At 36.7% G+C, this 27,874-nt stretch overlaps 1 protein-coding gene across 4 annotated transcripts in view; it reads left to right on the forward strand.

Annotated features, from left to right (window-relative positions):
• BMAL2 (basic helix-loop-helix ARNT like 2) overlaps positions 1 to 18,474 on the forward strand; it is a 38,645-nt gene extending 20,171 nt beyond the window's left edge. For 3 of the 4 annotated variants that reach the window (XM_059816084.1, XM_059816081.1, XM_059816082.1), the window contains 10 exons: positions 975 to 1,092; positions 1,911 to 2,054; positions 3,744 to 3,984; positions 4,930 to 5,036; positions 5,619 to 5,769; positions 6,991 to 7,046; positions 7,861 to 7,969; positions 13,030 to 13,117; positions 14,882 to 14,990; positions 16,287 to 18,474. In XM_059816084.1, coding sequence (XP_059672067.1) covers positions 975 to 1,092; positions 1,911 to 2,054; positions 3,744 to 3,984; positions 4,930 to 5,036; positions 5,619 to 5,769; positions 6,991 to 7,046; positions 7,861 to 7,969; positions 13,030 to 13,117; positions 14,882 to 14,990; positions 16,287 to 16,423 — 1,260 coding nt within the window. In that variant the 3' untranslated portion in view covers positions 16,424 to 18,474. The remainder of the gene's footprint in view (positions 1 to 974; positions 1,093 to 1,910; positions 2,055 to 3,743; positions 3,985 to 4,929; positions 5,037 to 5,618; positions 5,770 to 6,990; positions 7,047 to 7,860; positions 7,970 to 13,029; positions 13,118 to 14,881; positions 14,991 to 16,286) is intronic. The other variant, XM_059816083.1, reaches the window with a different exon arrangement.
• Positions 18,475 to 27,874: the final 9,400 nt, after the last annotated feature.

Below are 27,874 nucleotides of genomic sequence, written 5' to 3' on the forward strand. Positions count from 1 at the left end.
ATATATTTTGACAAGGCTACTATTAGCCTTTCTCAGTGGCACTCAGCATTTTCCCTTTGCATTAGGGTTGGATGGGGACTGGGCAAATGAAAGAGGCTGCATGTTTGTCCTGCTTTCTTAGAAGATTTTCATTAAACCCATTTCTGATCCTGGCTTCTTGGAAAAGTGCTCCCCTTTATGTATGCAGTGATCTCATAGCAAGTGGCATGGTTCCAAAATGAGTTGCAGTTTGTATCTAGAATACTGCTTGTCAACACAGCTCCTTTCTACCCATTGATTTGACCTGCTGTGGTGAAGGTAAGCAATCAAAAAACGCAAACTAGCCCACTTCTGTGAGAATTACTTCCTGTTTCAAAAGAAAGTAGTGCTGCGTACAGTAGTGCAGCAGGCCAGTTACTTTGGATCATCAGAGTCAGCAGGTTGAATGGATCCCAGCTAGAGAGATTCCTGTAAATATCCCCCACTAAGGAGAGCTGACCCCTGCTTCCAGGCAGCTCTTGGCTCAGTGGTGCCATTTTGTCCAACCAAATTAGAGCTCAGTCATTAGGTAGCATGAATATTTATTCCTATTTCCCTACCTCCCCCCTGCCCCCCCCAGTAATCTGTGAGCGGAATTATTTTTTGCGTAACCTTCTTTGGCTAGGATTGGGAATCCTATTATGTACATAAATAAAACATTTGGGTTTACAGAACTGTTTTTTAATATCTAACTGAATCTGCTATTTTGCAAAGGGGAAGTAACAAATTATGTTTGTACTAACCTGTTTTTATAAAAATAATACTAAACAATGGCAAATTAAATGTCAATCAAAATATTGATGTTTAGCGTAACTGTGGTATTTGACTTCTTTTAATGGTGTAGAAGGTTGTTTTTCTGAGATAAGTAGTATGGATGGGGTCTTGTTCTAAAACAGTGTGGTTCTTATCTTTTGGGTTTTGGTGTGTGTGTTTTTGTTTTTGTTTTTTTTAAATAGGCCAGTTTAATTGGACAAAGTTTGTTTGATTACTTGCATCCAAAAGATGTTGCAAAAGTTAAGGAGCAACTTTCTTCTTCGGATATCTCTCCTAGGGAGAAGCTCGTAGATGGGAAAAGTAAGTCATATTTGAATGTGCTCAGATTTTTTTTAGAGAGATGTTAATAAATCTGGTTATTATGCAGAATGTATTCATGTGTTCATATGTGCATGGATGTACAAACTTGAGGTATAATTTCTATGAACCAAACATATTTGAATGCTTATCTGCTGGTTAGAATGCACTTACAGTTTAAAAGCTAGCCCAGAAAAGAATTTTAGATAATAAGAATTACTGAAATTTGCATTGTTAAACGTTTACCAAGATGTGGTCTGACATTCTTCCTACCAGGCATACTACTTTTTTTTCTTGTATTTGATAGGTCTTGTCAATACAAAAGACCTGATGTAGTCGAACATGGGATAAAATCCTTCAATATCAAGAATCACTGTCTTCTCTGAAAATGCTAAGTGTCAATCCTAATTTAACCAAATCTTATTTTGTTTACAGTTATTTCTAATATGGAAAACGTTATGTACTGTGCAGCTAATTGCTATTTTATAGCTGGCTTTTATAAGCATCTTTGCAGTTCTTCCTTGTATCAAATAGAAATTGAAGGTTTATAAAGCATATTTATTAAATACCATTCAAAATATCAAGAAAGGTTTAAAAATAATTTGGTAATTCTTTTTAATTTTGGAATCTGTGTGACAGTCGCGTTTTCTTTGCTCTATTTAAGTTATTAGACTTTTGTTCATTTTTAATTGTAAGGACAAAATTTAGGCAACTAAAGAGTAAGGAGAATGTACTGGAAGCTAAAATGAAGAAAAGGCCTTGTATTCTGAAGTTTATTGTTGGATTTTGGTTTTATAATTACTTTACTGAATTTTTGTAAGCTGGCTTGCAAGTACACACAGATTTTCAAGCTGGACCAGCTCGACTGAATTCTGGTGCTCGACGTTCCTTCTTCTGTCGGATAAAATGTAGTAGGACCACAGTCAAAGAAGAAAAGGAGTGCTTGCCCAACCCAAAGAAGAAAGGTATTCAAACAGTGTAGATGAAGTGGGGGCTTTCTATCTTGAAACTTGGTATATTTAAGTTCCGAGTCAGTAGTGTGACTCTTGTAGTTATCACTGACTTCACAAACTAGCTGTAGAGAAGTGTAAATACGTACTGGAGACATGTTTTGGAAAACAGTCTAATTGTACTCTTTCTCCTCCCTATTCACTCCTGGAAAAGGGGGAGGGAGGAACCTGAGTTACAGTGGCTGTTTAGGAGCGCGTGGTCTGTTGTAGTCAAATTTTAGAAGTCTCAGGGAAATTTTTGAAAGCACTGGAGCAGATCAGAAGAATGAAACTAAGTAACGTATGTCTTGAAGATAACTGTGAATAAGGCCTGCAAAATCTACTGTTTTGAAGGAAAAAAAGCAAGTAAACCAACTTTTTTTTCTTACTTACTTTTTGTGTGGTCTGTACTTAAAAAGTATGAATTTTCCTTTTTTTTGCTTCTAATAGTAAAGTTAATCAGTGTAATTCTATTAATTTTTCCGATAATTTTGATTCAGTTCATATTTTGGTATGCCCGTACAGGAGTATACGCTTGTCAAGTTTTCAGTGAATGGATGTTTTTTAAATGTAATTTCTGGCTTTTATTTAATAACTTAATATTGATTTTTGCAAAGGTGTGCTGAAATTGTTTGACCCTGAAAAACAAAAGTAGGAGGATTTTTCAATGTAATCTGTTATTGTTGAGTTATACCATACAGCAGTAAATTTTAAAATAGGTCTGTCATTGTAAGTAAATAGAATTCAGTCTCCCTTGATGTGCCAACTAACTTGATGAGATAAGAATTTAACTTGTATAAACGTTTCTCAGAAAAGCAGTGTTGAGGGAAGGCACCTTGACAATCTGAGAAACTGTGACAAGGTCACAGTAGGCTAACTCAGTTTTTCATTTTACAGACTTGTTAACATGTTTTCTGTAGTTGTTAGGGTTAATGCAGTCAAATTTATATAAAGCGTAATTTGTTCAGAATACAGATATCAAGAATACTTCGGCAATTTTTTGAAATATAGTTACTGTATGACATGTAATGTTATCTCTATGCCTTGATGTGTATGAGGGCGTTTGCATGTTACAGAGGCAGCAAAGAGTCTACCAGTCATAGGAATGAATGATAGTGTATGCTGTAATTAAGACTTTTAAAATATTTGTGTTCCCAGAAAATTGAGGAATTCAGAAGCTTAAGATAAATAGAAAATAAGCTGGGTTGGTTTGGGTTGTTCTCTCGACTGATTCTTTTAGCAGCTGAAGTAAGCTTATGTTAAGCTCATCGTGCTCACAAAAGGTAAATTGATTTGGAAGCTACAGAGTGCCTCTCCGGTTTATTTTGATTTACAATACATATTAAACCATATAAAGAGAAAGTGATCTGTGGGTTACCAGACTGTTGGTTTACTTTTTTTTCTGTGAGACTGTGTTTGAACTGCCAGCACCAATAACTTATCGTCCGAAATCTTACATAGGGTTCAAAGTGCTCTCTCCAGGTAAGCCAAAATGAAGTAGTAAGGAATTAACTAAAAAATACTCTGTAAAATTATCTATAGCCTTGTACAGTTGTAGGTAAGCATAAAATATAGTTGCTGGTCTCATGGTGAATGGAATAAAAAAAAGTAATTCAGTTTACTTTTTGAAACATAACTGCTGCTTATTTCATTTCTTTTTATTAGATCACAGAAAATACTGTACCATTCACTGTACTGGGTATTTGAAGAACTGGCCTCCTAATGAGGTGGGAGTAGAAGAGGAAAACGATGTAGAAAAGGACAGTAGTAACTTTAACTGTCTTGTTGCAATTGGGAGGTTACACCCTTATATTGTTCCACAAAAGAGTGGAGAGATAAAAGTCAAAGCAACAGAATTTGTTACACGATTTGCCATGGATGGAAAATTTGTTTATGTAGATCAGCGGTAAGCATTTTGTTCTTTAATGAAGAGAAAATGAAAATGACACCACTAGTTAAATTTTCTAATACTTTCTGTCAGAACTGTAATTTCTCAAGCAGGATAGAATTTCTAGGTGCTGGACACAGGAAGCAGTTAATTCTGAATCTATGAGTATTTAGGCTTTGGTTTTTTGTCAAACATAGAAAGTAATGTATAAGAGTAAGCGTTTTGTCCTATAGGAAAAGATGAGCTAGCAAGATTAAAATATGTCCTAAAATGCACTCATGTACATACTTATTCATAAAGAAAAATCTCAAGCTAGAGCTTCATAGCTATGCATATGTCTTAAGTAATAAATACTTAACCAAAAATTATTACTTCTTAAAATCTTACTCTTTGGAACAAATACATTATAGCTAAATGAAGTACCGAATTATTTCATTAGAAGTGAAAGCTAAGTTCTTATTTTCTGAACTTTCTAAAACAGACTTCTATTTGTTGTGTAGACTGAGTTGCCACTTTGCATTTTGAATTTCATTATTGTCACTGGAAGCTTTTTATTGCTTTCAGTCATCTTGTCTTTCATTTAAAAGTGTCAGTTTAAACCTATTCTTTAAAGTGGCAGAGCAAAATTCAACTAAATTTTTTGAATGACTCATTATGTGTGACTAGTACCCTGACTGGCTAATGGGAAGACCTAATGATCATAAGTATTTTGTGTGTACATTTGGTTTGCATGTTTAAACACTGTTACTTTGTCTTTGAATTGCCATTCATTGAAAATGGATAATTTGCAGTAAATAACATTTCCTGTTAGTTTAGAGCTATACTAATGCTATATCTTTTTCTCAAACATGAACACAAGCATCTATTTCTTTAAATATTAATTTCCTTTTTTATCTGATACTGAAGAAAACAAGCTTTGCAATTGTTTGAATCCGCTGTAGTTCATGTTTTTATTTCTAACAGTGCGACAGCAATTTTAGGGTATCTGCCACAAGAGCTTCTAGGAACTTCTTGTTACGAGTACTGCCATCAAGATGATCACAATCATCTAGCTGAAAAACATAAAGAAGGTACAAAATAATTGGTCCTCCCAGACTACATACAACTATATGTAACTGCTGTGTGAAAACAGTACAAATCAAAAAATCTGAAGCTGAGAATTAATAAACAATCTTAGCATTGTCCGTTTCTATGTCTGCATTAAGACATGCCTGCATAAAGCTTGCAATAAAAGCAGGGAGAAACTTCTGTTGTGTTGGATCTTGGTGCAGTGCTTTAATTGCAAGGGAATAATGTTGATGCTTCTTTCAACCCTCTGCTTCAATTCTTTATAAGAATGAGGAAGGAGTCCTGAAGAGCAAATGTGCCTAATAATATAATTAAAGACACCGATTATGGAAGTTCACCAAGTCAGGAGTCTTCCTACTAGTGGCTTGCAGAAAGTTAGTACTTGGACTTTAAGATTAATAACATTGCTGAAACTGTAGTTTGATTTTAGTAGGGGTCCCGTCCTATCAGTTGTTCTGGCATTTAATTTGTATTTTTGGCCATCAAAAACATTTTGGTTTTATGATGCTATAAAACAGATTTTTTGTTTAAATTTATCTTTCTAAGTATAAATATGGTGACTACAACTTTCCTTTCTTATCTAGTGTTGCAGAATAAAGAAAAAGTATTTACAAATTCCTACAAATTTAGAGCAAAAGATGGGACTTTTGTTACTTTAAAGAGTCAGTGGTTTAGTTTCATGAATCCGTGGACCAAAGAACTGGAGTACATTGTATCAAACAACACTGTGGTATTGTAAGTAATTCATGATATGAATTCCCATGTTATTTTTTGTCTTAATTACAGTTAGCATTAACAGAAGAAAACCTGTTTAAGAAGCAGAACAAGACTAGAAAATACCAACACCCCACCAAAAAGTAGTTGACTATCCTGGAAGAACATTTTTTTTGCATTTACCAGTTATTTTTATTTCAGGCTTAAGTGATTTAACTCTGAAAACTCTGCTATTTCCAGTAGGAAAAAATGAGGTGAAAGAATTTCTTACTAAAGGAAGAAAGGAAGGATCTTTTAAGTAGATATGAATAAATGGAAATGTGAAGTTTAGTTCTTCTTTTCCTTCTGAGCTTTACAAGTCTGCATGTGTCAGTTGACCTAATTTTAAGTGCTACCCTACATACCATGTGTCAGAATGTGGAGAAGCATAATTGATAGATCATAGAAATGCAAGGCAGGACAAAAAGATGCTCTCCAAACTGATTGCAAGGGAGGAGCCTGTGAGACAGAAAATGTGTGAGTTTAATACTTCATTCTTTATTTTTAATTCTTTTTCATTCTCTGTGCCTTGCAATGGAGCTATAATTTGGATTGTTCCAATGATACTGAGGATCTTTACCAATGACTTGGTTTTTGAGAAGTGGACGGTGGGGGGTTATTTCCATTAAACCCTGTTGTCAAGGGGTTGCCATTCTGTAGCTGGTTCATGGCTTAAGTCAACATCACCCACCTATTTTGCCCATGTCCTTTTTCCTCAAGAAGACAGAGAAGAGCAGTTAAGACAGTCTATGCTGCCCAGCAGCCAAAGGCCACTTTTGCCTGCCCTGGAGACCTGGGCATCTGCAGCTGTCTAGAGGAGGGAAGGTAGGCAGCAGCTGCTGGCAGAAGGTAGCCTGACCTGTCCTTGTAGCAGTTGTTTCTGGTTAACTGGTCTCCCTCCTAGGAGTAAAAATGGTAGCCTTGTTCTCTTGTCATGGAACACAGACAACTATATTGGCCTTTCTTCTTTATTTGGAGAATAAGTAGAAACTAGTATTTTTACCCAGTGCTTCAGAAACAACAGTACAAAGGATTGAACACTGAAATGTGTGAGGAATATATCTTTTTTTACTAGTTTGAGGATGTTAGTTTTTACTCTGTGTAAAGTGTTATTGAAATCAAACATAAATATGCTGGGGTTTGCCTTTGAAAAACTTGCTGATTTTTTTGTTTGTTTGTTTTATTTATTTGTTTAAATCTCAGAGGTCATAATGAGTCACCTGAAGAACAGGTCCCTCACGGTTCCCAGCCTGCAGAAGGCAAGTGTTGCTTCTTACAGTTATCATAGGTGCTTTGCCTGATCAATTATTACAATTTTAAATTTATTCAATCCAGGAATTTTTTTATTCTAGGTTGTTGTGCAAGGAAGGATTAATTTTTTTAAAGCTAATTCTGGTGACAATTTCTAGTTACCTACAGCATCCTAATTCATATCATTCACGTAACTGTGATCAGAAGGGCTTATAGCACATCTTTTCCTTCTAGCAGCTTCTGCTATAGCTAGGATTTTGGTTGACAGGATATTATGCTTCTGTCGCAGACCCTCTTCATATTTTGCCTGGTTTTCTGAAGAAATGCAATTGTACTATCTGAGATTACCTATGGAATATAGGGTGATACTGATATTGATAAGATATTTTGTTAATATTTCTCTGCTATGCATAGATTCTGATTTCTACATGCTGTTTTGTCATCTTGCTATAAGGTTTTTTTAATTTTGCTTTTGAAATTGTTCTTTGTAATAACTGATTTCAATTTGTGAAAAATCCCAAGGGTTTTTTTTCTCATGTCTTTTGCATTGTGTGTCAGAGAGACAGGAGGTGGTAATGATTAAAGCTAATTTCATTACTGGAGATCAGCAATTTTCACAAATACATTATTCACTTATGTTTATATTTCAAGTGAGACTTACAACACCCTCCCCCATGCGTTAGTTTTTTAAGGAATGTAATTTCTGAAAATAAGAGATATAGAACAAAAACTGCTTTAAACTGAATCCTTGAGGTGATTGTTCCTTGCTGCGTAATGAATCTGCTACAAACTTAAGGTTTTATTTTATTTTTTTAACTGTAGATGCTGTAAAACAGTCTTTAGTAAGTGTACCTGGAATGTCCTCTGGAACAGTTCTTGGTGCTGGAAGTATAGGAACCGAAATTGCAAATGAAATATTAGAATTGCAAAGGTAATAAACACTTAACATCATACATTAGGCTTTTAAGTAAAGATAGAGAAGAGTTATACGTGATTATGTGGGGACTGTTCAAGCTTCATTTTTATTGTGTTATATGTATAAAATATTTTCAGTTTGAGTGGTAGCATTATGAGATACCAATTATAACCTAATGTTAGCCTGATGCATAGCAGAATACATCACTGGTGTTGATAAATAGTTTTGTTCTGGGCATGCAATTTCCTTTGTTAATAAAGTATTATTTAACTATGACTTCAAAAGTCTTGCTGTGATGCAGCTTCTTCACATGATGTTGAAATGGGTAGATAAACCATTTGGGAATGGAAAATCAATTGTCTGTGAGTAGTGTTAATATTTTTCTGATAGTCGCCCTGCTAGGAAAACTTTCCTTGAAACAGTCCCCAGTGGAGCGCTTTCATAGCCTATCTTGTCCCTTTTCCTGATTACCCTGAATGTAGGCTAAAGTGATAGCACAATTCCTTCCCAGTATCCAGCCATGGATTAAGAAAAACCTCACTGCATCATTCCAAATGGGAATCCATACAAGATTCAAATTGTTAATTAAAGATTGACTGTTTTTAAACTAACTAGTTTTAGCAGGTACACAGCATAGCCAAAGAATCTGAAAGGAGGAAACATTATTTTAATGTGAAGATATCCTTATGTATTTTTTGTGTTGTGCACCTACAGTGGTGCCTGACTTGCTTATAGAGGGAGAAGTTATTACTTATGTCAGTTTGCACTGTTATCAGCATTTGTTGTCTAAGAAGACTTTTAAAAAAGTCTCTGAGCCAGCTTTTCCCAGGACTTTGGGATGCACATGCACAGAAAAAGTCTTTCAGTCACAACTCTTTCAGGAGTTAAGGCTTCATCAGAAGGTCCAACCACTTTTGTTAAAGTCAAATTTAGGATAATGGTACCATCATGTCATCAGCACAGGACAAATTATCTAAGTGTTAGCTTTGGATAATGAAGCCGTCCCTCAGACTAAAGTCTTCTACTTCCAGTTCCAGGTAAAGGAATGCCAAGAAATTTTTTATGTCTGCAGAGTAGTGTGTTCCAAGGTCCCATGTAGTTCTTTCCACTGGCACTTTTGCAACTGGACCTGGAAAAGTAGTAATATTAAATCTTCCAGGAAGTACACCAGTTTTGCCGCCAATGGTAGACATATAAGGAATAGTTTCATATCATAGAATATCCTGAGTTGGAAAGGACCCATGAGGATCATCAGGTCTAACTCCTGACTCTACACAGGGAAACCTAAAAGTTAAACCATGTATCTAAGAGTGTTGTCCAAACACTTCTTGAACACCGACAGGCTTGGGGTCATGACCACTTCCCTGGGGAGCTTGTTCCAGTGTTTGAGCATCCTCTCGGTGAAGATCTTTTTCCTAATATCTTCCCCTGATACAGCTTTAAGCTGTTCCCCATACGCTATCACTGGACACCAGAGGGAAGACATCAGCACCTCCCTCTCTGCTGTGCTTCATAAGGAAGTTGTAGACAGCAATGAGATCACCTCTCATTCTCCTCTAAGCTGAACAAACCTAGTATCCTCAGCTGTTCCTCATAAGTCATGCCCTCTAGCCCTTTCAACATCTTTCTTGCCCTCATTTGGACATACTCTTGTATTTTTATATCTTTCTTATATTGTGGAGCCCAAAACTGCCCACAGTACTCGAGGTGAGGCCACAACAATGCTGAGTCTAGTGGGACAATCGCTTCCTTCCACCAGTTAGCTATACTGTGCTTAATGCACCTCAGGATACCGTTGTCCCTCTTGGCCACCAGGGCACTTTGTTGACTCGCATTGAGCTTACCATCAACCAGACCCCCCAGATCTCTTTCTGCAGGGCTGCACTCCATCCTCTTGTCCTCCAATCTATACATACATCAGTATGCCACAGCATAGTCAGTTTCTGCTGCTTCAGTAGTAGTCTGATTCATCAGCTTGTCTGTGAGGATGTTATGGGAAACAGTGTGAAAAGCTTTGCTAAAGTCAAAGTAAATAACATGCAATGCTATCTCCTCATCCACGGAGCTAGTCATCTCTTTGTAGAAGGCTGTCAGGTTGGTTAAGTGTGACTTCCCCTTCGTAAATTCATGCTGAAGTCCAGGATTACATATCTCTTTGCAATGCGGTTGTCTTCTCAGCTGCCTCTTCATCAGAAGACAGTATTTAATTTTCTGGAACAGTAAAAACCATGGTCAGAGCCTAAGAGTGTGGTGAGTGGCAGTGATAGATGTTTCTTACTCTGTTTCCAGTGTTTTGGAATCACCTTCCAATGATGAAGTCGCATCCCTTTACTAGAATAGTCAAATTGCACAGGTAATCATTGATTTTCAATGAAAGGAAGAAAAGAATAAACACTTTAGTTGTGATGTGATGAAAAGATTGCTACTTAAAAGAAAAAAAATTTTAAATCCATCCCACAGCATGTTGGCAGGTTGCTGGTATTATCCAGCAAGGAGGAGGAAAAGCACTGGCAACAAAAAAAGGATTGATATTCTCAACAGCGAAGATGGGGTGTTATGTTTTGGTAATACCATTGTTAATGTCCTCTCATCAGTACCACCTATAGAGGGAAGGATAGTCACTTTTTATTATATCTTTCTGAAGACTGAAGTAAGTTGGCAGAAGTTCTCATCTCTGACAGTTAATATCCAGGCATGACCCAGGATATCCAGGGATTTGCTGGATACCAGAACTTTCAAGGGGTAGCTTTGAAGAAAACTTTCCCAGGAATTCATTCATTCTTTCATCATCCAGCAAATTTACTATTCCTCTACTTAATAAACTGGTTTCCTTAAGTTGATGACACTATGCTCACATGGATGAGCATTTTCAGCAGAGGTCAGGTGATCTCAATCAAGGATATCACATTGAGCTGACTGAGTTGTCTAGAACAAGGGTCAATTAAGCTCCCGGGTCATGCCTGGATATTAACTGTCAGAGATGAGAACTTTTGCCAACTTACTTCAGTCTTCAGAAAGATATAATAAAAAGTGACTATCCTTCCCTCTATAGGTGGTACTGATGAGAGGACATTAACATTCTCTGCTAGGAGAAATAAAAAAACCTGCAAGTTCTGGATTCAAAGAACTACTTCCCAGGATGAATATCTGTGAAAGTGCTGGCAGTGATGAGCACACGCCTCAAGAAGCTGCATCAGGTAGTCTTATTCTTCAAGTGATTGATTGAACTTAGTGTTTTTCCCGGTTATGCTCACATCTTGTACACTGGTTAGTAAATGAAACAATGTTATGTTGCTTTCTTTGGGAACGGTCATCTTATTTCTCAACTAATAGACTGAATGTCACAAGATTTTGAAAGGAAAAATGTTTTGCTTGCCAGCTTCATCAGTGACAGTGGTCTGAGCCATTTTAGTCTTGTGCAGGTGTGTTTGTTTCAGTGATCTTAGTTGTCCATGAACACTAGAAATTGAGAAATAAACTTGTGCTGAAACTAATAGCCCAAGAAGTTGCTATGCAGGTGAAAGAAAAGGTTAAGAGTGAAGTCATGCAGAATAAGGTAAACTCTGTGTCCAAAGGAAGGGCAGTTGGGAAAAGAAGCCAGCTATGGAAGGGAGCAGGTGCACTGTGTAACTGGGATCTCTGGCATCATATTCATCCTACAGTCCTGTATCTTGGGGTAAAATAAACTAGCTTTTATCTCTATAAGAGGAAGAGGTGTTCACAAATACAACTGGCCATTGAAGGCCTCATCAGTAACAACTGAATGTTTCTGGAGATGTCTGGATGTAGTTGCTTGCGCCCAGATGTAGTTCACTTTTCCAGAATCGTTGCTGAGAACAATGCTGTATTTCTTTCCAGTCAAAGAGTAGAACTTCATGCTATTTCATCATTTTTCTTTTGTGTGAAATCAGGTTATTATCTTGCACACACTGAAGCAATCAAAATTAGACAAAAGTGATCAACAGAGGCTAACACTAGCTGGTTTTCATCAAATACCTTTGTGACTACAAACATAATCCTATAGGATGAGTGCATTTATTACCTGAATATGCTCTCTGCATTTTTTTTAATATCAGTAAGACACAGATGGTTCTCAAGCTGTGCATCATGCATCACCAAGTATTTTTAAAAATTTCAGGACTACAGCTCTATTTGCAAGTATATCTGAATTGAATTAGCATCTGATGAATAACTGTTGCACTTACAGCAATGCTATAAATCTATTCAATCTGGAGTTCCTGTCCTAGCTTTTAGAGATGGCAGTACTGCTTATCAAATGGTGCATTGGATATTGGAATGTAGGGAACTAACAAATATTCCCCATAAATAACTCAACTTATTTAAGACAGGCTTTTTATTCACCCATTTTCTATCTTTTGTCCAATCCCTTATCACGTTTTGGATCTGAGGAAGTGATGGAAACAGAAGCATCCAGAGTGCCCCAGTTCTTCTATAGCCTTGTGCTTTGGGAGTCAGGAAGAGCAGGGGGAGATGGGAGCTGTCCAAAGGGCCCTGGTACGGTATTTTCACTGTTAGTTCCATATCTGGCATGTCTGGTGAGGGAGGATGAGCAGTACCTCAAAGAATTCTGGTAACAAACAAGTGCCCTTTACTTTTAGTTGGAATTTTATGAAAATATGGGAAGGCAGGTATAACAAAATGATAGTAGAAGGAGCATTACAGGGATGTGTTGTTTTCTCTCCACCATTTAGCAGAACTTCCTTATGTTGTCTGTATTCGGTATGTATTTGAAATGTACCTGTTTGTTGCAGTGTGCATAATTCTGAAACCTGTTACTCTTTGGTCTGTCAGCGCTGGTGATTCAACAGAAAAATAAAAGTGTGCTCAAGTAATTATGACCCATGGCCTTTATTGATCTCTTCTGCTTTTCGTGTTATCAAAAGTTGGAGCAGGAGAATTTAGAATCTTCAGGAGAATTTAAGACAACATTGTGTCAGATTAGCTGGGTTGTGCTTCGTTACTGGGGTGGTCTGGTGGGTTCTGCCACACATAGGCTATTTTTCAGTTTATGATCAATGTGACTTGGTAAATCAACTAAACATATACAATTTTAGGTTGCGTTCTTCACCATCTGGGGAGTTAAGTCCATCAAATCTCTTGAGAAAGTCACCTTCTCCAGCTTTAACTGTAAACTGCAGCAATGTGAGTATGTCACTGCCTGTAAAAATCTAAAAGTAAAAGGTTAATGTCAGATAGCTCAAAACCTATGTTTGAACCAAATTACCACCGTGACTTGTGTTTTGGTGAGAGAATGTGTAAGGTATTGCCAACTGCCTGGCAACTATGAAAGTCTTTAGAGAGATGTGACAGCAGCGGAAGTTCCAACCTCATTTACAGGGGCATCAGTTCAAGCCTTAAGGAGCTATTCCTGAGGCTGAGAGGACTGCAGTCTCCACTCAATTATTAGGATCTCTGCTGAAGCTCTACAAATATGCTAAATGTGAATGTGACTCCTGTGATGAGGACTCTTCTGGATTTGGAATTGCATTAAAATTTTTGCTAAATAACCGCCAGAGAGTAAAAGTGTTTCCACATGTTCAGTTTGACAACCTAAATAAAATACCAGTTCTTGTTTTCTCTTACTTGTACTTTTAATGTTCTGGAAGACTCTTAAAAATCTATGCTGTATGTTCTTAGTTTTGAAATGTTTAAAATTTTTACGTTGACGATATTTCAATAGTCTTCTAAAAATTGATGGAATATGCTGTTTTGCTAATCTAGTAGTGCTGGTAACACCACAAACTGTAACTATCGTTATTGATCATAGCTATGGAATAACTAACATATTTTTTACCTAAGGATATTGTATGTTGTATATTGTGCACTGAATGAACAAACATTTACTTCTCTGTCAGCACTTCTCTGAATGTAAATTTCTTTCCATTTAAAGACAGTTTATCTTCCCATTGCAATTTTCGTTTCCTAAGAATACTATTCTAGACTAGGGATTGTTTTGGCTTCCTCCATTTTTTTATCATCAGTTCTCCCCTACCTTACTGCAGGTCTTCTCCCTAATTGTTGGTTGACTTGTATACACTGAACTCCCTAAATCATACAGCATCTCATCATAAGGATAACTTCATTGTATTCATTGAAGGTTTTTCTTTATGCTGTGCTTTGGTATCCCATTTGTTCCTAAAATGCTTTTGTAAAGCTTTTGTAAAAAATACTTTTGTATAGCATTTCAACTTTATTAATTTCCTAGTAGAATATGCACAAGTCAGGCAACCCAAAAAATCTGTCCTGTTAAATTGCATGTATGTGTTACATGAAACTAATTTAAAAAAAAAAAAAAAGTTTTTTTTTCTGATATGTTTGGGTCAGGATGACTTCCATCTCTATTGTTGCTAGCTTCATTTTTTCTGAAGTGCAAAAAGTAATTTAAAACTACTTACAGTTTTTATCATGGTGGTAACAAGATGAAAAATAATAGGAAATATACAAGTTAATAATTCATATAGTTTAGTGCATATAGAACATGGGAGGTATGAGGGTCTTTTTTTTATCTTCTAGCTAGAATGTGTCGACATTGACAAACACGGTGTCACTGGGAATTTGTAGCTTATGGTACTAGACAAGGAAAGTATATACCAGTACAATTTGTTGTGCTGGATTTATTTGCTGAATATTGAATTAGATCCTCTGCATAAAGCAGATGCCATCACTGTGAAGCACCTTTGACAGATGCGTAAGTAACACCTTTTATTTAAGCCAAGTCCAGTGCTATGTGAACTTCTAAAAAAAATTATTTTTAAATGCAGTAGGTCTGCCTGTTGATGCATATTTTTCATCTACTCTAGTTAGTTCTTAATACTTTGACAGCGATTTATAATGTTTCTGCAATGTAATAATTGTGACTAAAGTAAGGATTTAATTCTGTCACTTTTACTACTTCTGTTCTTTCAGGTGCCAAATAAAGAGTTGATTCCGTTATGTCCTTCGGAAACAGAAGTTCTAGAGACTTCAGAACAAAACCAGGGTGCTATTCCATTTCCCAGTAATGAACCTCTCCTCAGTAAGATTTATTTCTCTTGTGAATATTTTGGGGGTTGCAGGGAAAGACATTTCTGATAAATGGTGTAATTTTTGAGTGCACCACTTTACAACCATGTATAAATTGTAGAGATTTGTCTGTCTGTCTTAAGATGAGAGGACTCTTAAAACAGGTGTGTTATCACTGGAAGGCAAACAGCAAAATTTTATCAGTGATTGAATCTCATGACAAAAATAACATCCTGTAACAGAAGTTTACCATTCCATTCTTGCATGCCACAGTTTTAATTAGGTACTTATTAATTCTCTCTTCAGAAAAGAGAGATAGGTAAGGGAAAGTATTGTAGTGCAACGTAAGGGAACTGATTGTAATTTGTGAACTATTGTCCTTTTAGCACTTTATCTCTTTCTTAACTGAAACCTATGAATAGTCAATACAAAGGGCTAGTCAAAATGTTCCAGAAAGAAAATTTTTTTTTTCTTTCCCCGCCTTCAAGCATGCACTAGGGCAGCAGTTTTTCTGGATATAGATTCCCTGACCATGTAAAGGAGAATGCCATTGTATTATTTTTAACATAAAAGGCAAAGTGCTATAAAAGCAATATTTATGCTTATCCTGTATTTAAGCTCTTAGAAACTTTTCAGTCTCCCTTTTTATTTCAGTTATTAGAAATTTATTTATTTATTTATAACCTATAGCTCTCTTCCAGTTTAGCTATGAGACCTTTATATTAAAAAAAAAAAAGGGGGAAAAAAAACCCTAATCCTCAAATAAGGGTTTAATAAAAAAATAAAAAAAACAGCAACATTTATCCAAGATAGGCAAGGAAACGTTTTTCATTGATATTTGAGCTAAAGCATTTTACCTTACTGTTGTTAAAGGCAAGGGTGTAGTGTTGATTTCTAGAGCTAACACATAGTAACCTGTCAGGTTTCAGGAGTTCATCTGGCATAGTACATCGGATGAGAATTCAGGTACATAGTTGTGTTTCCCACTAAGGTGATGTATAGTTGAAAGCAGTTTTCTACTTCAGTGATACGAACTTCACTGCATGGATACAGGTTTTACTAGCTAGAAGTTGGAGGTAGTCCAATGGATTGGCAAGATTTAAACCTTCTTAAATCAAGTTATGTATGTCCTTATAACTGTCTGCGGACAGCCATTATTTCTATTACTCGATTCATTTTTTTAACATTTACATGTAAATGTTTGCCTCAACTTCAGAGGAAGGTGCTGTTTAAAAACAAATATGTGTTGAAAGTTACCATATTCTTCATGCTTTGTACTGCATACATTAATGTTTTAATAATTTTATAGGTGGTAATTCTCAGCTGGACTTTGATGCAATATGTGAAAATGATGACACTGCTATGACAGCTCTTATGAATTACTTGGAGGCTGATGGAGGACTTGGTGATCCAGCTGAACTCAGTGATATACAATGGGCTCTCTAGTCTTTTTCAAAATAAGAAGGAATGTAAAATCCGTAATGCACAACAACCGTACATCCTCAGTACTGTATTATGATTTTTTAATGTTTCATTTGAATTCATACTTACTGTCTATATATTTTTAAAGACTGAAGCCTTGTTCAGACAGAGACAGTTTCTGCTGTACCTATGTAAAAATGCAATATTTTTTTCATGATGGGGAAACCTTGAAATTTTAACATTGAACCATCTGTAACTGGAATGCTTAAAACGCATTACTATATTTTTGCTAAGAAGCTTTAACCAAAAGGTACTGTACAATGTACAGGAATTTTTTTTCTTAGTTTTAATACTTAAACTTTTATTTATTGTTTTTGTTTCAAATGGTAGAATATTGATTATCCATGTTACTTTCTGTAGAACCTACTGTACTTATACAGTTTAAGAATATTTGTAACTATCAAATTTCATTGAAATTATGATTTGCACACACTACAATTGTAAAATAAGGTATTGTAATTCTCAAATGATGCAGTTTGTGATTCCTTGCCCTTTTTCAGAAGTGAAGTTTTTGTAGTCAAAAGTGAAAATAAAGCATACGGTTCTGGGAGCAAGGATTTGAGTTAGATCCCCATAACAATCAGAAGATAATGTTTTGAGAAAAATAGTCACTTCCCCAGTACACAAACATGATAAGGGCATAAGAAAAGTGCAACAAAATCTTAATTGCTATTTTGTATTATTTGTAATGTATTATTAGAGGGGCAGTGCATAGTACCTAAGAAAAGCAATGCTATAACTGTAATAAAGCACTTTGGTCTCATCGCTAGAGAAGTTTGGATAGATTGTCTTGGTTCCAGAGTGAGGCTAGCGCTGTCTACTAGTGATAAAATCTTAAAATTCTATAGTATCTTTTATAGTCTCTAAGTTTTTGGAGAGATTAAGGTGATTTTCTATTGCTTGAGTCTGACTTATTTTAAAATATCTGTGTAATATAATGCTGTCTGTAAGTAAATGCTATATAGGATGATCTTTTGGGGGACAGCTTTTGCAAGAATTGTATTGCAGTTAGAGCAAATTACTCAAGAACATGGCACTTAATAGGTTGTATTAGAACGATATAGCATTAATATATAAAGTGGATCTTTTTATCTCTGGTATTAAAGGTTTAGACAAATTTTTGCATCGATTATGTATCACAAAAGCTTAATTTTTCTGTTTTTTAATTCGGGTGATGAAAGGAAAGCATTTAAAGATCTTTGATACGTGTGTGTATTTTTAACAGACATTTAAACGTAGGCACCACCATAAGCCCTACTGCATTTGTTTTAACACTAAAGGTGAGCGATAAGCATTCCAGTCTTGTTACGAAGGCTGAAGCGTGCGACGAGGTAGACGTGGTAGCCACTAGATGTCACACTTCGCCTGCTGGGTAACTACCCTTCTCTGCATGAACACGTCATTGTGTCACCCACTGACGTCTATGCTTTCCCAGGGCAGCTTTGTATCTTATAGATATGAATCGTTTTGCAAATTATGAATTTTTTGGTGACATCTTGTCCAGGTTTTATAGAACGGCTTGTTGGATTGATTTTTTTTTTTACGTCTATAGATTTTTTGTATTTAACTTGCATGTGATTTCCTGCATTCAGATATTACTGGTTTTTTACAGGCATGGGGCCAAAATCTGTTCTCAAGCTTTATTAGAATAAACTTTTCTGTTTCTTCACAGAAAACGAATTTTGGGCTAGATCATGGAGCAAAGTGACAAAAAAAACCCAGGTACTTTCTAAGAATTGATAGAATTCTAGTTGTATAAATGAAATTTGAGAATTTCAGGTTTTGCCATTGTAAAATGTATTTTCTTTTTTCTATTTTATTCTAGAAGTAAATTCTAAATAAAACAAGAAATACTGTAGCTAACACAGATAAATGAGTAAATAAATAACTTAAAATTACACACTTTCCTCAACATACTTTCTTTTTTAACTGGATTAGTTTGAAAATGGTGCAGATGTTGTTATTGAAGGAGCATATTTATTCTTGGACAAGATTTATACAACTGTCTAGAGTCAAACCACTATTTTTGGATTCTTCTTGAATTTCCCTAAAAAATAAAAACAATAATGTAACTTTGAGTCTTTTGCAGTCACTGATCAATATTGTGTCTCTCAATTAATTTATTAGATTCTCCCTTTACTATATGTGAATTTTTCTGGTTTAAAACAGTCTTACAAGAAGAAGGGTCACTTGTAAATATTTATGATGAAATTAATACATACTTTTTAATACAGTTGAGATAGTATGTGCTTATTTCTGTTTGTATAACAATACAATTCTAGTCTAAAGATATGGACAGTTTTTTTCTTGGCATGGTGCAGGTTATCAGAGGATGTGGTTAAATCAGGTCGATAAAATGTTATTTTGATGCACTGCTGTTAAGTCTGCTGACAATTCTACCTAATACTGAATTTAAATATGAAATACTCATGCTTTCAGATCCCAGGCTCGTTCCCTAAAAATATAAATGGGGAGGTTGAACTAATGTGGATTTTTGTAGCTCAAGATTAGATTCCCTAGCCAGGGTAACTTTGTAATCCAACTAACATGCATTTTCTAGGTACTAAAAACCCTTGATGTTGCAGCTTAATTGGGCCCTCTCTGGAAAGGAGAGTGCCTGAAAGAGCTGGTTTGATCAGAAGCAAACAGAGTGCATGGATATGATTCTTAGAGAGTCTTGTGACGGGTAGGTATGGTAAGTGATAAAGCAGGTGTCAACAGGCTCTTAAAAGCCTTATTAGTTATCAAGGTTGTACTTGGAAGATGGGTCAACTAATTTGTAACTGCAGGCACATACGGAGTTAAAGATAAGAAAATCCTGATGGGAGAGGTGTTCTGATAAAAGTAGCAGCTTATTTGGGAAACCAGTTCCTGTGCTGACAGGAAAATGTGAGAGAATTCTTTTCAGAATTAGGAGAAGAGAGTAAGAGTGGTAGAGACAAATACGCTCTGGGTATTGCTGGAATGAGAAAGTGGTCTGGCTGGGTGGAGGGTGGTAGTTGGCCATCACCAGCCTGAGTTAGATCAGAGGTGGACTGCAGGAAGGCCTGGACTGCCATGTGGCACACAGGATTGAATCAGTGTTTCAGAATACCATCGTGTCTTACAGTGGTGAATCATGAAGATGTCAATATATTAAACCTTAACTTTCGCATTTCCTGTAACAATATTTGACAGTTGTGGGGGCAGGGAGGATCCTTTCTGTGCTCTTTTGGGTGTAATTGCTTCTTGGGATTCCCTTGGAGTGTTCAGTCAAGTAAAGTGTTATTGCATGGGGCTAGAGCAGAGCTTCAGTCCATGTTTCTTGGTGCATTGTAGTTCTGGAATTTTTCTGTGGATCTTACGCTTTTTTTAAAATATTGGAAAATTTGGTTTACTCACAAGAACAAAAGGCTAAAGTTAGTAATTTTGGTGGTTGCTGACAGTAGTGTATTCCTGTTCATGATCCAAACCAAAATGAATTTATTCCTGTATAAGTGATGCCACTTCTCCCCAAACCCTGACATCTGGCCTCTTTCACTTAAGTTTTTGCTTCCTTTTTGTTAGGTTGATACATATCATGTAAATTCATAAAATGTCCTGGAATTCCAGGAAGTAATCATCAGCTGGAAAGCTTTATGCCACTTATGATCATCTTCTGAGAAGTCCTTTCATTCCCCATCCCTGATAAGAATTATTTTGTTCTATGCAAATATGGAGGTCAAGAAGATACTTGGGGTTATAGGTTCTTGCAGGTTAAAAGATACAAAACCATGTTCCGGAGCAGCAGAATTAGAGGATCCAGGAAAAAAAGGCAAGTGGAGCAGTGAATGAGCTGCTGAAATACAGCTTCTGCTGCTGTGGCACATTCTGTGTGTACCTCATTTCTAGAAGGTTCATCTAGATCCCTTTACCATCACAGATGGCTGTCATGACTGAATCTTCTGGGTTGTTCCTGGCTTAATTGCTTTTAGAAACTTCATATCTTCCTGGCAAGGAAAAAGACAGAACTTCTGAGACATGACAAAAATTCTCATGTCCCTTGGAAGTAGCCAGTTTTACTGGTGCAGATCCTGTCTCTATAGCTCTTCTTATTCAAGATCCTGTGTAACAGCTGCCAAGCTATAGCAGCCCACTACATTAAAAAAAAAAAAAAAAGAAAATTAAGGGCCCTGAGAGCTGTGTATATTATGTGTCAGCTTCTGTGAAGTGCTTTTGTTAAATGGGAGATAAAATAGAATAAAGTACCTCAGCATGCCTGATTTATGAAAGGATAAGTTCACATATATGGGCAGTTACTACACATAACTTTTTATCCTTCAGTTGTTTTCATCTCAAAACCTCTAGAAATAAACACACAACTTTTGGAAATAATGAAAAGTTTTGTGGAAAAGATCTTCCTTTTTTGTTGCTCTCACAATGCTGACCCTGTCTGGGTGGTAAAAGTTTTCTTCCCCACCATTTGCAGATCCCAAGTGTACATGACCTGACATCACTAATCTGTCCTACAAAACCTAGGGAACTTTGGCACAACTGAGAGAAAATAACATAATTAATAGGCTCTTTGGTAACAATGAAGTGTATCGGTGTGTTTTTAGAAGGGACTGTAAAGTGAGCAGCCGAACTTTGAACATTACAATATCCCAGGTAATATGCAATGCTTTTAAACAATGAATCTGACTTCAAAGATTGTTTCTTTCATAAATCTTACAGATAGGGCTATATCATAGAGAAGACAGTACTACTGGGGCTTTAGTATTTAGACAAGATAATTTAAGATGAGTTCATAACAATTTTTTGACAGGAGTGGTTCTATCCTTAGACTTCATCTTGTCAAAACAGGATGATAAGCAAATTGGTTTCTTAATCCCTCATACTTCATATACATTTGATTTGTCAGGTCTTTAAGAATATGCTTTTTTTCCTGGACAAATATAGTTGCAGTACCAGATAATGTTTTTGTCATTGTTAAAGAGATGGTAAATCTCTTAAACAAAAGCCAACCAAACAAAAACCCAAACAAAAACACTGAAACAAAACACCAAGACACCACAAAACAAAAAACAGGCATGTGAACTTGGTGGTGTTCCACCAAGATACAGCCAGCTGCTAAACACTTGTTCTGAAGAGCTCTGGGGCTGGTTGCACTTCATTCTGCGTGGAATGTAAGAGCAGCTACTGCATTTAAGACTGCCCATTCTGCTGCGGGCAGCGGTGGGCATGAGCTGACTCCTAAAGGCAGTTAAGAATATCATAAGCACAGCAGCTGCTTCAACTGCTTTCAGCTCAGGGGATTTCCTGAGCCTGATTTGGTTTGTCCATTTGATAAATCCTGAAGGATGTCTATTCCAAGTGTTTCTATTTGACCACCCCTCCACTGAGCCCGTGGAAACTACTTGTACCCACAGACTCCTTTAATGGGGAGTGCCTCCTCCCTGTTGCAGGAAGATCCTCTTCTCTCTGTTCTGGCTCCTGCTAGCTTCATCTGCAGATTACGACTTCATTTGTGGATAGCTGCTTCTGGTACGGGAAGAGATAACAAATAGTTGTTTCTTATCTTCTGCCTCTATGCTACCCATGGCTTTTATGGCAGTCCCCCTTTATGAACCCCCAGCTTTCAAACTTTGAAAATCATACAGTTCTTCAGAGATGTCTTGCTCATGGTTTATTACAGTAATTTACAGCATGCTCCTAGATAGTCTTGTCAAAAAACCCCCATGTATTTAGTTTCCTGTGGTATGGTTTAACTCTTGGGGGCATTTTATATCCAAGTTCTGTAAGGAACTTGAAGTTTCCAGTATAAAAACATGTGTTGTGTATCTCAGAAATCAGAAGTCATTATTCCAGAGTTCTTACAGTTGCTTTGGTACAAAGCCATGGGAAACGCTCCAATGTTGTGGGAGTTTGCAGATAAACAGAAAGATCAAATGAAGTGGAACTCCAGATACAGTTGCAGGAAAAATACACATTTTTCACACACACAGAAAAAAAAAAGTCAGGACAACTACTTACATAAATGATCTAAAACGCAATTCTATACCACCCTACAATCAAGATGCTTGTATGAGTGGGCTGTGGCATGGTGCTCCGTCAGTTCCTTTGTGATAAAGCTGGAGCTGGATTGTTTGTTCTTCTCTGTCTCCATCTTTGCCGTATTTAAACCAAGTATTTACTGATTCTGGTAAGCTTTCTTATCCTGATCACTTTAATGGTGATTCAGATTTGGTGATAAGCATAAAGGTTAGTAACTTTAAATGGTGAAGAGGGTTACTGATAGCAGTCGGAGGGGAATATTTTCAAATGGATTATTTTCCTGCTTAGGCCAGTATGCAACTGCTGCTTTTTCAGGCAATCACTGAATAATCAAACCTGTTTCAAAATTGTTGATTTTAGGTTTCTATGGATTATCTAAACAGAATTTGAAACTTCACCTTATCAGTCTGGAAGGAGTTGGGCACAGTGCTGAGTGACACTTGCACTGCTGGAAGGGCTTGTTTGTGTTAGTAAAGATGATTCTTTTTATAAGGACTGCAAGTTACCATTTCTAACTCCTCATCTTGCTGCTTTCAGCCTGGTTTTGGTACTTTGCTTTAATCAAGCTAAGGCATTAAGACAGGGTAATAGGGAACAAGGCTTTCAAAATTTGGATTTGAGACATTGGCAGTCTTGATAACTGTCCCACTCAAATACAGACTCAAAGTTGTTCAGGTATTTTTGGAACAAGAAATTTAGAAGATGTAACTTAGAATTCAGTAATTTACATTTTTATGGCAGAAGCTTTTCATAGGACAGAACTTGTAACTTGTTCCAGTAGTCCTAATTCAGTCCATTGTATGTCAAGAAATAACTCTGGGTGCTGATGTGGGAATTAGGCACATGCTGTATGGGATGACCAGATTGTCTTTTCCTCCGAAGTCATCAGACTTCCATAGGTATTTTCGTTTGGTCACTGATGTGCAAGGAAATTTCTGGGCACTTCTATTTGTAATTCGGTGAAATGCCCAGTGTAATCTTGTGTATGCCAATAGATGATTAAGCCCTTCCTTGGCATTAAACAACTTGGGGAAACTTCTTCCAACCCTTCAAATAGCTGTAATGGAGAATGAGCTTTTAGGTCTTAGCAATTTTGTTTCTTCTGAAAGTTGAGTTTCACTGACAATGCAGAGCAGAATATATAGGATTTTTAATAAGTCCCAAGTGGACTTTAACATTGTAATTGATTTATACTAGTAAAAACTGAGTGCAAACTTGACTCCACAACAATCGGTAAGATTCTTTGCCTCTGGCTTCAGCATGGCCAAGATCAATATTAAGAATAATTGCAAGGCGACTGTTAAAACGGAAGTTCAAAGCAGAAAAATGGGCTGGGTATAAATCCTCTCTACAGACAGGCTGTGGTTTTTTTCTGTTCTTTCTCTGAAGTTAACATGGGATAGATGTATAAGCATTTAGATATATAAATCAATATATATTTATTCCACATAGGCTGCAGATGAGATCATCATAGCAGAACTTGCTTTGTTGCTTGTAGATATAGTAATGCATCTTTTAATGAGACCAAACTTTCTAAATGTTGTAGCTTTTCAGGAACTGATAAATTTAAGTCATGTACAGCTGTTGATAGCTAAGAAGCAAAAAAAAAAAATGCAGCAATGCTCACGTACTGCACTCAAGGTTAGTGCCACAGTTAATGACATGGAGAACAAGTTACATTCAAAAACAGCATTTTGGCAAGATGTTTGTGTCAAAACAATGAAATTAGTTCACATTTCACATAATTTATTTCATAGATAAAAATAAAAGCAAAAAGGTTCTTCAGTATTTCTTCTGAGGATGCGGTGTGTTTCTGCGATCTTGGGGAATTAGATCTTTGAATAGTTTTTAAATTGCGTTTCAACGCTTTGTGGAAATACAAGTCATCTTCTAGCTAAGATATGCAGATGTCCACTTTACATTTTAAAATTATTATAAAAGTTTTTGCAAAAGGCATAAATTGTTGTAGAGTCTTAATGATGTTTATTATCATTACTCCCTTTCATGATGGCTAAATTTAATCATCGGTTAAAAAACTGCAGTCCTTGGTAGCTGTTCAGGAGGAGTTCTACATAATAAGATGTTCATTTTATGAGCTTTAATTTTGAAATAGTGGCCTAAAATTGATTCTACATGTTTGATGTTGAGATGGAAACAGTATAACCAATAATTGTTTTTAAACAAGTGCTTTAAAAATATCTGCTGTGTATGAAAGGATGCTGTTATTTTTTTTAAATGATGTAGCATTTTCCTGCAGAAGGATCCCTGCTTTAGAGATATTACTAATGATGTGATAACACTGTGCAGTATTGTCTTGAGAAAGTCCAGGGCTAGTTCTGAACAGGCTGTTTTGTGTATGACACAGTACAGCACCATCAGCACACCAGTCAATCCTAGAAATGATCTAGTTATGACAGCAAAGCCTGTAGGACTGACCTAATTGGCTTGTCTTCCGTCACCTAGCTCCAGATCCAGCTTGGGTATCTCTACAAAGCACTACTTAGCATGGTGTAAACATAGCCTAAAAGCTTAATCTCGCAGACATTTTAACATAAGTTGCTTTATTCACTTGACTAGCTCTGTTTAGACTTAGCCATGTGTTTAAATAAGTATTTGCACTTGGAGTGTACAAGCTAGAATTAAACTCCATAGCTTAAATTGCTTCTTTGGTTGGTGGTTCAGTGAAAGCTTGTGGCAGCACAGTAATTCTGTGCTGGAAGTAAAAAGGAGAGGAAATAAGAAAAACAGATGGAGCTACAGACAAAAAAAACCTCACTTTTTAGCAAAGGTTGACAGCATCAAAATTATATTGAGATACTTGTAAAATTGTGGTTAAAAATTAAATGGAAGTGATCCGCACCTCAATTTTAAACCTACTCAGATTTTTAGTACAATTTCAGTCAAAATATTTCTTAAAGAAACGCACAGATCACTAAAATTAGCAAAGGCATTAATAGCATTTTCTTGAAAATACATTTCAATAAACACTAACAAATCACCAAATTCTTTCTGCATCAGAGGCAACACTCTGGAGTTCAAAGTGCATTTGCTGAAACTTCAGGACAAATGTTAATGACGGGCTGAGCAGAGCTTCTACTGTGGTAATAGGAAACTTGGCTGAAGAGCAAAGCCAGGATAAACATGTGAATTCAGCCATCGTTTAGCTTCAGCAAAGCCATACAGAAATAGCTGCAAACTTTACTAAGCAGATGTGACCTCCCTTTTGTAAACTCGGGATACCACTTCCAGACTTTTAACTTTGCCTATCGGTTCTCAACGTTACAGCTATTCTTATGATTGCTGTGTATTTTTAGCAATTAACTTACTTTCCTAAAGCCTATAAAATGAAATGAAAACATTTTCCAGTCCTGCCTGTTGAAACTCGCGCCACTGTATAGGAATAAGGGAAGGATTCATGGAGCCAGAAGGAGACCGAGGAAGGGAGCACACTTCTGTTCACAAAAATGAATGAGTCTCTTCATTACTTGTAATATAGCTCAAGATGAAAACTGATCATTCACTGCTGAGGTTGTTTTTTTTTCCAAACAGGTGAGATCTTTACTTACATCTGAATCATAAGGAAAATTAAGACTAATTATTGGTTGGGATTTGAGTCGCCCAGCTGGCCTCACTACATCCATTTTTCCCCTTGAGCCTTTCTGCGGAAAAGGACTGAGTTTAGTACTCTCACTCAGCTTGTATTTTCAAAGGGTGTAATGGAGTGAGGTGCTGTCTCTGACTGCACTCCGTGAGAAGTGAAGGCCTAACCCTCTCATGCTCCTTCAAAAGTATCTGCTCTTCAGTCACTTGCACATACCCATGTTTTCCCATATATAATAAGTCCTGGTGTAAAGACAAGGGCAAATTAAAACAGAGACATATTCAACAAGACTGACACTTTCATGTTTGAGTGTTATGTGCTACCCCCAATCCCACTGTGTGCTGTAACAGAGGTAACCCAGAGTTGTGTCTCACCTCAGCTGCCTTCTGAAACAAGGAGGATTCAAAGAGGTTCTTACCTAGTCTTCATAATGAGACACCTGCAGTGAGACTAACTTAATCTACAAAATCTCATTATCTGGGTTTTCATTTGGGGTCATTCGTCAGTTCTGTGGCAGAATTACATCACTTAAAGGAGTTTAATACTGAGAAAAGGAATTGGATCATCGAATCTGAAACCCTGCTAGGATAGCACTGGTGTTGCTGCTGTTTGGAGCTCACCAACATCTATTGCTGTGGGGTTTTTACCTGTAGTTTTGGAAAGGGGGTGTGTTTTCTGAATCTTTTACTAATGTTAAAATAATGTGGATTAATAATGTTACCAATGAAATTTCTCGACACTAAGGACTATCACAAAGTAAAATAAAAATACTTAGCATAGGTATTTGTAGGTATAGGTTTGCGTACTTTTAGATGCTGTGCAACTTCAAACATTACTGCCCGAACCTGGGTGTTGGCCTTTTTACAGAAGTAGAAACTGGGATATAGACATCAAATGCCTTTGTCCCAAGGCTGTGCAAAAAGGTCCTAGTCCATAGATTGTTTGATGCTGTGCTATCTCTCCACGTACCTCAACTTGGTTACAGAGATATTTCCTCAGCCTGAGAGGATGCATCAAATTCACCTTCCGTTTCCTCAGCTGCTTTGCCAAGTTTGCAAACCCAGGTTATAACGTGGCACCAGTTGTGATCATATTTGTTTTGTAGTACATAAATGCTTATGCCTCAGATACTGGGGAGGCCCTGCTCACAGGTTTTGATCCTTCTGAATATAGTAGGTTTGCAGTTTGTAGTCATAAAGGTACTGTGCAGATGAGAGATGTTTGCAATTCTCAGTTCCGAGAGCCTCCAGGTGAAGGGTGACCCCCACAGCGAGGGCTTATGACAGCAGGCAGCAATCAGAAAATGCTGAGCTGAGACCAAACAAACTAGGAAAATGTTGGCTCCATCATTCCTCAGATCTTTATTTCCAAACCAGGCAGGATCTAGAGCCAAAGTCAAAAACCTACTTGCTATTTTCATTGGCATGATAAGGTTGAGACCATCAGCTGTGCGAAACTGTGTTGCTCATTAAATCCCATGCTTTTGGGTAAAGGGCACGAGTCAGCCATCCTGATGGCAGTAGCTTTGCTCCTTGGCAATGGCTGGGCAGATGGATGGACTCGTGTTTTAACATCAGTGCCTATAACTTCACTTGCCCTCACGACAGCTACTGAGAGTTTTTCTTCAACCTCACAAGGGGCTTGGGCAGGCTCCTTAGACACACTAAAGACTGCATTCACAGACGTGTATTGATGCAGAAATTTTTCTAAACCCACGAAAGAGAAGGAAAATAGGAGAGAGTTTCCATGGCTATTTTTATTCTACCTTACATCACATATACAAGAGTACAGAGTTCAGCAAT

Source organism: Gavia stellata, chromosome 4 (genome assembly GCF_030936135.1).
Source record: "Gavia stellata isolate bGavSte3 chromosome 4, bGavSte3.hap2, whole genome shotgun sequence".
Lineage (NCBI taxonomy): Eukaryota > Metazoa > Chordata > Aves > Gaviiformes > Gaviidae > Gavia > Gavia stellata.